Raw genomic sequence first — 14,277 nt, forward strand, 5'->3', positions numbered from 1 at the left:
TATTGACCACACTTGTGCACCAAAATATTGTGTTTGTTTAATTCTGATGTGAATTGTATGAAGGTTAATGTCAGGTTTACACAAGATCTGGTCATGATAAGGCTGTCTAAATGAATGGAGGACATTAATGGCATTAAGGCTGCATGTGTACAGGCTAGTGACGTTAGCAACACATAGTGTGCGATAGTGGATTCATTCTGTTTACACAGCAGCAGTGAACACACACAAGTCGTTAACCTGCAACCTTTCATTACAAGCCCAATTCATTTCCTCTCGGTCACTGGCTGCCCATGTGTACATGTGTAAGGCACAAGCAAAAGTCCATTTTCATTACTCTTTGAGTTCCAGCTAAGGCGAAAGTACTCGGACCCGAGTCCTCTTGCGCCTCCCACACACTCTCTGGATGTACACTTCGTTAATCGATCCCAGGCTCCACCTTTTCCCCTGCTCTTCCTTAGGTCTCGATTGATATCAAAAACTCCATATATGGAAGGAAACTTCCCAAATTCCTGAATAGTGGGAGTGACCCACAGGTCCCACCCTGCATACCAGCCAGCCGTGGACGAGGCGAACTGTCGCGTTTTTTTTGACTCACAGTCTGTTTAAAGAAAATAGTTTAGTGAAACTGAACTCAACGAGCTACCGGGGTGACGTAATGTCGCTGCTGTGCACTTTTCGACAGCAGAGAGCACTTCTCTTCTTTACTGGCTTTTTAAAAAGAGACAAAAGTTTAAACCTTATTTACTTTTACTTGTGTCAATGTCATTTTGAACGCAAAATAATAATAATAAAAAAAAAAGTAACTAGTAATATACTTTAAGTGTGTCAAACTCAAGGCCCGGGGCCCTGATGTGGTCCACCAGGTCATTGTATGTGGCCCACGAGTGATTAATTGGTCTTAAAAATCTATGTTAAAATAGGTCTATGCTGCTTTAAGGCGTGCGTTGACCATAAACTAAATTTCCCACAATGCAGCGACGATTGCGTTACCTGCAAAGGGATGGCATCGTGCCACTAGAGGGCACTGTAGCATTGTATATGCATCATGCTAAGAGACAACAAAAGCCACAATCAAAAAACGATGTGGCAGTGAAAGCTAGCTTTATTGTGGCTGAAGAAATCACCAGTGCTTCAAAGTACCTATATTGCATCCTATTTGTAACTTGAATAAGTAATAAGTACAGTAAGTTATTTAACAATATGTTATTTAACAGTAGTTACATTTATTTTACATTATATTTGGTTATATTTGATTTATTCTGTATGACATTAGCCCTTTGAGGGTAACCATAATGCTGATATGGCCCTCAGTGAAAATGAGTTTGACACCCCTGCAGGTCACATTTGACCCGAAGCTACAGAAATTCACTATTAAACCACAAGAGTGAAGCGTAATTAAGGGGAAATATTTACGTTTTATTATGACACAATGTATAATTTACACCATGCTGCTGCTTCTGGGGATGAAAAACAATGATATTCAACTGCAACTATTTATTTACCTCAAAATACCAGCTTGACTTGAAAAGGGTGAAACTGTGTAGAAATGTAGCCTCTATGTCATACCAACATGTGGGAGTGAAACTGAGCCAGGGGAAATGTGCCTTACATGTAAAACATTAACTTCAGTGGTAATATGTGATCGCTAAGTAAAGGACAACGCCGTGTATATTTTCGAAATAATCAAAGGAAGTCCCCTAACACACCAACAATATTTTCCATAACAGGAAGCTGCGCTTGCTGTGACACATTCTCAGATTTTCCTGAGAAGCCATAATCTTGTTACAGATAATGGTCCATTCCTGGTAAAGGGAGGTGTTGTGCTTTCACAACAATGGAGCTCGACAAAGACACAGCAGAGTTATGTCAAATGTGGACACTTGCTGCAGTTAGTCTGGCTACTGTGGTTTCTTTAACATCGAAATATGGCGAGCGTGTTCCATCGTTGTGGTTCTGTTCTCCCAGACTGAAAAAAAAAGTTTTTTTTTTCTTTCCCTCAGAGCCATAGGTGCTCTGAACCAGTTCACCAGGTTCACCACAAACTGTACAACTGTTTCATTCACTGCCTTAAAGACAAACAAACGGCAATAACAACACGCTATTAGCTGCAATTAACACGCTGCTGATGAAACATTCAAGTGTTTGCACTCAGAATCTTTATTAACTTACTTTAAATTATATCCATATTGCTTACTTTCTCTTTATATTATCTTTTAGCATCAGGTTACATAAGCTGCACTCAAAAACATCCTTTTGTATTATCATTCTATTCTAAAGTGAAGATTTGCGTTGGAAATTGAAGTGTTATTATGAGCTAAATCGTGTTTGAGATCAGTCAACTTTGGCCTTAGAGGTTATTGCTGAAAATCAATCAGAAAAATTGATTCTACCCACAATATATCATGTGTTCAAAGGTTTTCAGGCCTATGCCAAAAGTAATGTCCCCCTTCTTATAAAGCTAAAATGGGCAGACTGAATCAATTTGTTTAGTGAAAATAAAGTGATTATTGATTTGTATTCTCAGCCATTTTGGATCAAACAACCACTACCTCAAGCTTCACACATGACAGCACAGGAAAGTATCAATGAAATACACAGTAGGAACCCTTTATTACACATGCTTGCCGACTGATCCTTCTCCCGACTACAACCACATAACATGGGAGATAAAATCTTAGTTTAAGTGCCGGCGGCAATGATGTCAGCCCAGGTGTTTCTCTTCAGCGTCTGCTCATAATCACAATAACAGCTGCATCTCAGAGTTTACAGGCTACGGCACACACGTCATACAGGTGTGAAGAGGGCTGATTCAGAGTCTGATTTACACGCACGCAAAGGTAAGGCCTGTTACTCATGTCGCTGTGAGAAGATGAGCCAATCTCAGTGAGTCATGGGCAAGAGATGTTGCCATGACATCATGGTCTATTCAACTATGAAAACCTATAGAGACCATATACAATATCTGCTGAGCTAGAGTCAGCTTAATGCATGGAAGGCTGTTGGTTTACCAAAGTGCTTTCCACAAACAGTGGTTTTGTTTTTTTTTACTTTATTGGGATAACCAACATGACAGGCCTGATCCAGTCATTCCCAGTGAGCTGAAATTCCTCAGGCCACACCTCTTGCACTGACGCAGCTTGAGGAGACAAGTGGAATATGTGCGCCCCCACGTGGATGAACTGCAGTAGTACAACAAATTAAAGTTTACAGTGAAGCTCCAAAAGTACACAGGGTTCAGACTGATCATTTGGTTTCCCCGAAGGCATTTTCAAGGATAAAGTCAATTGTCGGGGAGTGTTTGCACTCGAAAAGACCCACCAGTCAGTCGACTGAGCTTTGGGTTTAAGTTATTTTATTTTTTTCAAACAATTGAGAGATGTTAAACATTGAACAAATAAAGACGTCCCAGTCGAAACTCCAGAAAACAGATTCTTGTCAACCAGTTGTAGCACTTTTCCTTTATTGCCAGCTGTGTTGTTGTGCAGTTTTTCATTGTCTGCAGCTTCACCCTTGCTAGACCAATGTGTACAAAAATCTTTACAGAAACGGTGCATATACCAGCGTCATACTGATCGTGGGATTTTGAGTTCTCGCACATAAACCCAGCTCCACAGACAGGCGTGTTTACTGCGGAAGCAAATCCAGATTAACCATTTACCAAGGCACATTGGTAGGGGATGAGTGACTGAAAGAATGAAAAGAGAGGCAGCACAAAAGCCAATCATAGTTCAAATCATGTGAGAAAAGGTGGTAGTGACTGATGAGTATAAAGGGAAATCAAAATGAAGCATTAGTCTTCACATGGGTAATGACAACAATGTGTGATGCACGCGGCTTTCTCTCTTCCTTTCATTTATTTTAAATGCATGGAAGCAAAAGAACTGCTACCTCAAACGACTGCTTTAACACCTTTTTTGAAAAACAGTTGAAATAACTTTGACGCGTCTAAATAACTATGGGCACATAACTGTAACCTGTGGTTGTGTCGGCCACGACTCACACGTCCATCAAGCCCGCGATGAAATGACAAAGTTGTCAATTTACGTAGCAGTGCATAAGAGGTCTCAATCCCATACATTCACTAAGGCTGTTTAACTTAGAAAAATATCGTAAGGGAATTTCAGAGGAAAAACAGTATCTAAAGGAATGGAAACAAAGTGAGCTCCAGCATTCAGAAACGTCGTCTTTTTCCCCCTCTCGGATGCAAGTTTTTGATCAGCACCATCTGACTTGACATTTTGTAATATTGTAGACTTAAGAGAGCAAGTTCTCATGGTAGTCAATTTGACATTTTTGAAGAACCACAATTTAATGAAACCATTTGAAACTGAACAGTATTTCAGAACAAATTTCTTTTTCAGTTGAGATATACGAGCTGGCTGATGAAACGGCATGAACCGGTGAAGTGTGGAATGTTGCATCGATCAGTCTTAAAGAAATACCAGCAAAAATATCTGTAGACCCTAGTTCACATTAAGGGTGAGGCTGACAACATTTTTGATGCAGACACAGGGAAAAGAAAGCTAAAAGGTGTTTTGAAAATCTGAAATTTTGATGAACAGGTCAAAAATAAATAGATGTATACATGTATTTATAATTTATTCTTTACATCTTACATAAAGCTTCTTGTAACTGCCAAATATGCTCCAGTATTTCATACTCTGGACATGTTCAGCTCTACCTGTGCTCAATTTACTCTATCAACACCTTTTCTGGGCACCAACATGGCAGTCTGAACAGGACAGCTAAACCCCAGCCTTCCCTCAAAGTTATTGAAATGCCTCATTAGAAACTAGAAAGAAAAAGGTGGAGGGCATTGTAATCAGAAACATCAGAAATGACGACTATGACATTTCTTGTCGTCTGAAATATATCTGTCCTTCCTTTAAGCCTTCTGCGTTAGTACCGGCACTCTGAAGCGTGGGCCTCAACCTTCCTGTGGCTTTCAGTTTGAAAAATAAAAACAGAAACAGCCCTTGGTTTTAGAAACTCAACTATTCTTTAAATCCTTACTCTTTTATACCAAAATCTCAACACGTCATCACAGAAAGATGAAAAGGCATGAGGGGAGTTTAGCAGACCTGGTTTTTGCCAAACTCACAGTGGACAAACAAAATCACAATGTATCTTGCCTCCATAAAGAGACACTGAGAGGACTGGAAAAAAGTCTCAACTGTCCAAAACCTCTCAGTCTAGGCAAACATATGGCAGGATATTTAATTTGCTTTCATCCCCATGAGGGTCCAATGATATGCACTCCGTCCAATCAAACCAGGTGCCATTGGTATCATAACAACCATTCACCCCTTGCCAGTGCTGTGTGTGTATCCTGTCCAGGTCATCATTCCTCAACTCCCGGCTCACACCTGGTAAATCGCCTACTGAGATGTCTGCCTGCAAAACATGCGTCTTCCTCAACTCCTTCGACTGCTGTTCTTCCCTTTTCAAATACTCAGACATGAAAAAGTGTGCACTGGGGGCCTGGACCCCAGAGGAGGTGAGCACATTGCTCTGTAGGTTCAAGTAGGATTGGATTATTTCATTTCTAGACAGCTCCTTCCAGTTTGTCTGATGGAAAGGGTTTGAACCGGAGCCTGGAGCAGAGGAAGGGGCAGGAACAGGGACTTGGACTGGGGCAGGGGGAGCGGGCTGTTGGACAGTGCTTTCAGTTCTCTGCCTAGACTCAAAAGGCTCAGGGGTAGGTGCTTCCTCTGTTTGAGAAGGGTCTTTATGTACCAGAGGTTTGATCTGACCAGTGACTGGGTCAAAGGTTAGCCTGCGTTCTTTTAACCGTACAGGTTTTGTCACATCTTCTGTTTTCTGGCCATCTAAGTTGACGGCGTAGTCTCTTGACCTGTACTTCCTCTTTTTATGTTCTGAGTTAGGGGGCGTTGACCCGTCTGTGTCATCAGACAAAGCCACGGCTCCCTCAGGTGTCGGTCTGTGTAGTTCTGAGTTCTGTTGGGGGAGAGAGGTTGAAGGGGAGGCTGATGGGGATTCCAGTGTTGCAGAGACGTCTTGTGGTGAGCAGTGAGAGGGGACATCTGACAAACTGGCCCAGTGCATTGAGGACCTATGAGAAGAATGTGGCAGCTTGTCAGCATAAGATGCTTGGGCTGGGGAGGACACAGGCTGAGACAAAGACAAAGGAGAGTCCCTAGAGGAAGGGCTTGGGACTGGTGTCCCTTTTGGTACATAAACTGTGGAGCGTTTGGTCACCGTGTCTTGCTTCATACTCCTTGGACTTGTCGTGAGGCCACGAGGACTTTTGGCTTGATAATAACCCCCTCCCCCTTCATCTAATCTGGCCTGTTGCTGCATTACAGCTACCTTGATCAATGATGAAGTGCTAGGTAGTTTGGCCACTCCAGGGGAGCTGGGGCGAGGCTTGACAGCATTGACTGGAATTCTGTTGATTTTATCATTATCAAGGTGCTCTGTTCGAGATCTGTCAGGAGACGGGACAACCTCCTGGTCAGGCAGGACATCTGGACTGCCTGCAGTTCCATTGACGGGCAGCGGTGACACAGAGTTATCGTACGAAGAGATCTTGGAGATTTTTTCTGGTAAGTGCACTCCACTGTCTCTGTTCTCCGCCCGGCGCTTGCGACTGCTCGATTTTTCAGCTTTTGGCGAGTACGTATTATGAACATCATTTCTGATTTTGACTTCGGAGACACCCTTCCCTGACACTGAAATGTCAGGGGGAGGTGCGTCTGTTCTGCAGGGATGGGAACTGCCATTTGTAGACCCAGGAGCACTCGCGGCCACGGCTGGCCCAGGTTCAATAAGCTTTTGCCAGTTTCTCAAGAGTTTCTTAGCACGTTTTGCAAGGTCTTCATCCTTGGTCTTCTTCCTTACGTCATTGATCAACTTCCCTAGCCGAGTTTCCTAGCAAAATAATGTGCATGGGAGTTAGATATCTAAATCACAAAAATAAATGAACACAATAAAATTGTGGTTTATGTTGAATAACTGTCTTACCTCAAGTGCTTCTTTGGTGATGGGATATTTTTCGAGACAGGTAATTACCTCCAATACAACAACCATATTGCATATCTATGGGGGAAAATAACATTTTTAGAACAAAAACAATACAAATATTTGGTTCTCACTTCCAGCAATTCATTGCCAGGACGAAAACTTTAATGTGATTTAAGTGATATCATTCACACTCTTGAGTTTTTATAAAGTGCTATGGGGTTGTTACTAACCACGTTGTGAGACGACGTTTATCGCAATATTCTTTGGACATTGTCTGAGCTCTTGAATCGTGCCTGCAACGTGTTGGTGGATGGGGGCAGTTAGCGAACAAGTTAGCCTGTGAAAGCTAAGCTTTAATGTCTGCTCTTAGAAGAGCGACAATATTGGGCTAAAAAGTAACACTGGCAATGTGACAGGTGAATAAACCATTTTCACAGCGACGCTTTAAACGTAGATGTATCATCAAATTAAAAACTAGACGATGAAAACACCCATAAACTCTACTCGAGGGCGAGTTTCTTATCCTTTCGCCAAAGTCAATCAGCGTTTAACGCGTATATGTGTTAGCCGAATTAGCTACCGCTAGCTTTCCACCAACTTAAGAGGGAAGGACCATGCTATTTCCTACAACGTAAATGTAGCCGTAAAAATGTGGCGGCTATCGTCGACATTGGGTGTTAGGCATACAATAATATGCAAAGAAAACAACGTCCAATTGAACAAACATATAGCAACTTCGTTAGCTGCGAAATACTCCCAATAATCGCTTCGGCGTTTGGGTAATGCTAGCACCTAGCATGCTGTATAACACAGCTAATGCCAGAGCTGTCTATCCAAGGGGACTGTGGTGCTAAGTGTACTGTCAGCTGATGAACAGAGCATGTCGTCGCATTGTGTTTTCAACTCGAAGATCGTCCACTACACAAAACACGTATGTAAAAAACAACAACACAACAACCAACTGTCTTGAGTGTGTGCTGAGCAGCAGGTAAACAAGCTAATGTGCGCTAGCTAGCCTACTAGCATCAGCGTCACTCACATTGCTTTGACTGTCGATGGCCTGCAGCAGCCGGTCCCTCATCTGCTGCGGGGTTGCCGAGACCGTTGTCATTGCCTGTCTGGTGCGATCCGGAGGATGGAGGGAGGAATCCTCCAAAATGAGAGCCGGGTGACAGTGGTGCCTCAAACGCCGCTGCGCTGACACGCCAGGCGTCCGAACAGCATATTTTTTCTTTCGCCTGGAAGGTAGACGGCGCCGTTTGTCTCACATGGAAGAGGGAAATGTGTGTGCTGTGACTAGCCGTTAGCTGCTGCCTGCTCGGCGCACTAGCAACTCACGACCAGCTGCTGGATCTCTCGAGTCGCGACGGCCTCCCGCTGCATGCTGGGATACGGTGTCTGCGCTTTTGACGTCGGCACGTAGTTAAGTAAACATCCGTGCAGTACTCTCTGGTTTGATTTGGTTCTGATTTGGACTGGACAATAGCAAAGTTGTATATGTGTGGCTGAGATTCACATGCTCCGTCTTCAGGAGGAGGCCGCGTGTGTGAGAGTGAGACTTGCATCAAAGGACATCTAAGCCACAAATGAGCCGTCATTTGGTTTCCTGTAGTCAAATCCCTCAATGTGGACTGGGTCTGTACTCATGCCTGTATGGTATAGTGAATTTAATCCTGATTACTGCAAAAATACACATTTCATAATGCTGTTTGTACACGATTTACTATAAAATTGCAAACTACTCTATACAAATTGTGGTTTTAATCCCACACCAAAATTTAACAAATAATCTAATCATTTCGTTTGCTTTGCATACACATTTATACAAATATTACAATGAATGAATGAAAATCACAATCTATTAATAAAATTGTGGATTTAACTAGTGGCAATTTAAACCCCGGATTACCTCAGAAATACACAATACAAGTACTTCATAATATTTGTGTAAGCACTTAGTCCAATAAAATGATGAAAACATGAATGAATTAATAATATTAATAATAATAATTAAAAAATACATAGTAAAAATATTTGAGTAGTACAATTGAGTCATTTTTAAAAGAGGATTTTAAAATGATGAAATCTGAGACAAACAACATGATTATTATAGTATGCTTAGATTTTATGTTTTACATGTAGTCATAATTGTCTTGCACCCAAATCTAGCAATTGTAAAACTATTCTCAAGTCAGTCAAAACAAAACAAAACAAAAAACTGGTTCTAAAAGGTCATTATTTTCTAAATGATCTGTGAGTTGCTGAGACACAAGCCCGTCCAAAACATTTGAAGGAAGGTAAGGGAGATTTGAGACAGGATGAACCCCTAACCCATAACTTATAACACCCTCTTGGTCAAGTAATCCTCACCACAATCATAACAATAACCAAACAACTATCTTCACCTTAAAGTCTAATCATTTATATTATGGGGACTTGTAAATAAAGACAGGTCCCCCATATTGTGACTGTGTGTACAGATTTAGGTCCCCAGTAATTCCTGAGGCACAGACACATACATGTTAAACATCCATGTGTTGATTCACTTATTATTGTGAGTAATACTGTAGATGCCGCTCACTTGATACTACAACGTTCAACCAGCAGATGGAGTCTCTGCAGTTTCTTTCCCATTAGACACATACAGGCAGGAAGGTCTCAGCATGGATCCAGTCAAAATGGATGTACCTGAATGAGTGAAGGTAAAAACATGGGTTACTTATTTCAGGGCACATATTAACTTCTGTTGCCAGTTTAAAGATATGGAAATATTGTAGTTCAACATATCAGCCTCTACATAGTTTTTTATAGAGCACGTGTCAAACTCAAGGCCCGGGGGCCAGATGTGGCCCGCCATGTCATTTTATGTGGCCCACGAGTGATTCATTGGTCTTAAAAAATCTGTGTTAAAATAGGTCTATGCTGCTTTACGGCATGCGTTGACCATAAACAACATTTCCCACAATGCACGGCGATTGTGTGACCCGCAAAGTGACGGCATCCCTCCACTAGATCGCAGTGTATCTTTGTATATGCATCGTGCGACAAGTGAAATTTAATAAGTAATAAACAGAAAGTTATTTAGCAATATGTTATGGAGCAGTTACCTTTATTTTACATTACATTTGGTTACATTTATTCTGTATGACAGTTACATCTGGCCCTTTGAGGGTAACCATTATGCTCATGTGGCCCTCAGTAAAAATGAGTTTGAAAATGGAAAAAAAAAAACTTACCACCAGTCTTTTCTGTCTCTTGTTCTCTCTCTGTGTGTGTGTGTGCAAAACCATCCACTCACATTAGTGTGAGGCAGAGTCAGGGAAGGTTAAACTGTGCTTTAGTAAAGTCAAATGTGGAAGCATCGATCATCCGAGCAGACACAGAATAAGCTTGAACACCTCTGATTATTAAGATATATTTAATTCTCATTTCATTTACAAATAATAATGCAAAGATACAAAGACATAAGCCTTCACACAAGAAAAATACATCAGGTACAGGTTCAAACAGAAGCATATTTCATCTCGAGTATTAGCAACCATTTACAGCTAACTGTTTCTGTTTCTTTTGGTCCGACTTTGACAGAAAGATTATAAAACACGCAATTTGAAGAACAATGTTTGAGCCAGTAAATGTTGTTTTTTGTTTTTTTTTAAAGGGTTTGCTCAAAAAAAAAAAAAGGTACCACTTTGCCAAGCTGTGCTGCAGAATGCTAGGATTTTGCATATTCTATGAAGTTTTCCCGTTTGCTGTGAGTGCATGAGAGGAGCGCGCCTCGCACTCCGCCATGGCAGTAAATGCATGTGCAGTGTTTGTAGTAGTGTCATGAAAAAAAATAAAATAAAAATACATTATGTAATGTACAATTTAGCTGCCATTGTACGAGGCTCCAACCAGTAACGGGCTGTCCTCAAAATCAACACGGAGAAGCATTTATAGATGTGACCCACTGAGTGTCATCTTCCTGATTCAGTTTGTGTTTTAACAACAAGGACATAATGGAGCCTGACTATTCAGTGTCTGCTATTTATTTTAAAATCTTATTTTGTACTCTATGTCTATGTAATCTCTCAGACAATATGTGTATAGTTGTTTTCAGCAGTTTTTTTTTTATAAAACAAACGTAAAACTAAATAGTAAAATACAACATCTGAAAGTCTCCGCTGACATTTTAAAATTCAGTATCATGCAGGAAAGAGACTTCAAGGTAGTGGACGTGATATATCAGTCACATGTCTTCATGTTATGCGGCAAAACATTTTTTTTTTACTCATTATGTACAAAGTAAACAACGCTATATTGGCTCGCGTTTGTAGTGGATCTACGACATAAACGGTGCTTTAATTGAAATTTAAGGGAAATGATGCGTTTCATAAGGTTCTCTTATTTATGGCTGCTTTGACCTTTGGCTTTTCTTCTTTTTTTTTTTCAAACTTAACAGTTGATTTAATAAATTAGACAATGAAAATACAGTGCTGATGACAGTTTTAGCATCAAACTGAATATATAATCTAACCAGTACATGTTTAGATGTACATGTACTAACGACGGCGTGCAGTGAATGATGGAGACATGTCTGTGGAATAAAAGTGCTTTAAGGGTCTCAAATGCATCCAGATGAGGTAAATGTTATGCATTTTAAAGGTCCCGTATTATACCCTATTTCTCCAAGTTAACCTAGTTCCCTGGTGTCCTAATGAATATTTCTAAGACATGCTTTGGTCAAAATACCATAAGGATGAAGCCCCACAGCAGTTCAATCACCCTGCCAAAACAGCCCTGTTCGGAACACTCTGTTTAGTATCTCTTTAGGTCCACCTTAAAAAAAAGTGACAGGGACAGGAAATGACATCAGCCACAGAGGCTACTAGACAACAGCAGTTAGCATTTGGAAAAGCGATCATTTGCAGGCTCTAGCAGGCACATTGCCGTCATATATAAGATGTATTCACTGGACAGATAAATCCTCTGAGGCTGGAAGTTTGTGTAGAACTCTGTGCTGCACTGTGGAGACAAGAATATAACTTTTTTGGACTTCCGGTTTTCGGATGGCGTTGCCCTCTTCCAGGAATATAGCGCATTGTGACGTCCCAATGAGCGCGGAAATCAACATTGCGTGTTTAATCTCCTGTACTTAGACTGAGGAGGACCACAGAAACATGAGTGAGTCATATGATGAGCCAAATATAAGTATTAAATGATTAATAAGTTGATTTTGCATAATATGGGACCTTTAAAGAACATTTAAACCCTCGTGAAACACATCGCCGCGATGACATTACCGACTCGTCGTTACTCTTCACTGCACGTGGCTAGTGAGACGCGACACCGCGACGAACTAAGGTCAAACATGATCATGAAGAGAGAACACTGAAACATCGCTCTGTTGTAAACTCTTGTCTCTGTAAACACCTGAATGTCAATGCATAAGTGGATGGCAGTAACAGGCGACAGCGTCGGTCAGAGCTACTGTATCTACATGACCACGAAAAAATATCCCCACAGTAAAGTCTGAGGTCTAGGAGAGAATATACAGTAGAGCCACAATGGTTTTGTTGCAGCACAGTATTCCTCAGTGCATTTTCTCACGTAGACACAAAAAAACCAAACCAAAACATTGTTCCTGTAATAGCGATATACAAAGCTAGTCTATGCCATGACATAACATAACAGAAAATAAGCACATACTGTCAAATGCAGTGTAAAATATAGTACCAAACAACAGCTTCTACATGTGCATAAAAGGCTGATTAGTGTATGTCTGTTGTTTTTGGGCTTCACTTCAGCCATAACAGTGTATTAAAAAGAGACAATTTCACAACACAAGAGAGAAAAAACAAAACAAAAAAAAACATGCTTTGACAAACAAAGCTGACATTTTAACGGAAACAACTCCATAAATCCATCAGGGAAAACATGTCCAGTCATGCGGTCACAACATTTATAAAATACAAAAGAAAAAGAAAAAACAACAAAGCAGTGCATCAAGTCAACAAGATGCGTCAATAACAAGAAGAACCACGAACGCATTCAGCGGATTTAATCACATTTCCAAGAATGTCTGATTCCCACTGTGTGAGACGCACCTCAACGCGTCACCAACCACCTTTACATACAATCGAATATTGATGGGACAAAGTGAAAAGGGAAATTATAGTTTAGTTTTATGGTAATTACCGTATACATATATCATTTGAGAAATTACACTTTTACTGTAATTGTTCTGATACTCTACTCTTATTAATGATACACACTTCATTTATTTCTAGTTACGCTTCTATTACTGGCTACAGCAGAAAGTCTGATTACCACGCTCTGAAAATACAAACGCTTTCCAAAATGTAGGAAAAACTGTGTAACAGTGGACAGTTAACAAAATACTCACTGATTAAGTAAACATGGTTCTTTTAAATAGACCATCTGACTTTTCAAAAAAATAACTATAATTCACTTTCTCTTTTGCTTTTTTTTTTTTTTTGCTTTTCTTAGTTTTTTTTTGTTTTTTTTACAAGAAGGCAAGTTTAATCAAAGACGGGGCAAACAGGTCCAGGGTACCCAACAGTCACGAGGGGATGGGGTTTTTTATTTTTATAAACTCTCACAACTCTGTGTTAAATAATCGCATTAAAGTGCAATATTAATGTACGGGACACGTTGACGTCATAGAGGATTCTTTTCTTTTGTAATGAACAAATGCATGAAGTCAAAACAAAGACTGTGGCAACATGAACTAGACGACAGCGCGCGCGAACACAAGCATGACAAAGAAGCCGATATTCAGTGTCGCCAGGGAAACAAAGAAAGTCGTATTATATGAGACAAAAAAGTACCGATGTGACCTGAATACATTCATGATGCGTCAACAAAGACTTGAACGGGCCATCGCATAAATCTCTGACGTAACAATAATTGGTTATGTCGTGTTTTCTTACTCCTGTTTGCCTGTAGGTGGCGCAATAAGTGGCTTTGCAGCCATATAATGAAGATGAAAAAGAAAAGAGACAGGGGGCAGAAGCTTGCAGGCTATTCCGGCAATCATGCATTTGGCCACTACCATGGTTGCCGCGGTAACCTGCATGCAGGTCAAAGGGAGGTCAGGGCAGCGTCTGTCTGGGAGTAAAAATGTGTTGTTTTTTTACTACAATTCCTGCTAAAGTCGCAGTTTTTCGCAGGACCTGGAGTGTACGCCGAGTTCCTCAACGCGCACTCAAATAGTAAAGAAAAATATGGAGATGCTGAGAATGAAAAAGAATGAGTTAGGGCTTCAGGCCCCGGTTACATGGCACCATCACC

At 40.8% G+C, this 14,277-nt stretch overlaps 1 protein-coding gene across 1 annotated transcript; it reads right to left on the reverse strand.

The window, feature by feature from the left end:
* Positions 1-3,552: 3,552 nt before the first annotated feature.
* Positions 3,553-8,095, reverse strand: crsp7 (cofactor required for Sp1 transcriptional activation, subunit 7; the record flags this gene model as incomplete). Its single annotated transcript, XM_083890547.1, has 3 exons — positions 3,553-6,891; positions 6,985-7,059; positions 8,024-8,095. The coding sequence occupies 3 exons, from the start codon at positions 8,093-8,095 to the stop codon at positions 5,188-5,190; spliced, it is 1,851 nt and encodes a 616-aa protein (XP_083746673.1). The 3' UTR covers positions 3,553-5,187.
* Positions 8,096-14,277: the final 6,182 nt, after the last annotated feature.

This window comes from Microchirus variegatus (genome assembly GCF_963457635.1).
Source record: "Microchirus variegatus genome assembly, chromosome: 5".
Lineage (NCBI taxonomy): Eukaryota > Metazoa > Chordata > Actinopteri > Pleuronectiformes > Soleidae > Microchirus > Microchirus variegatus.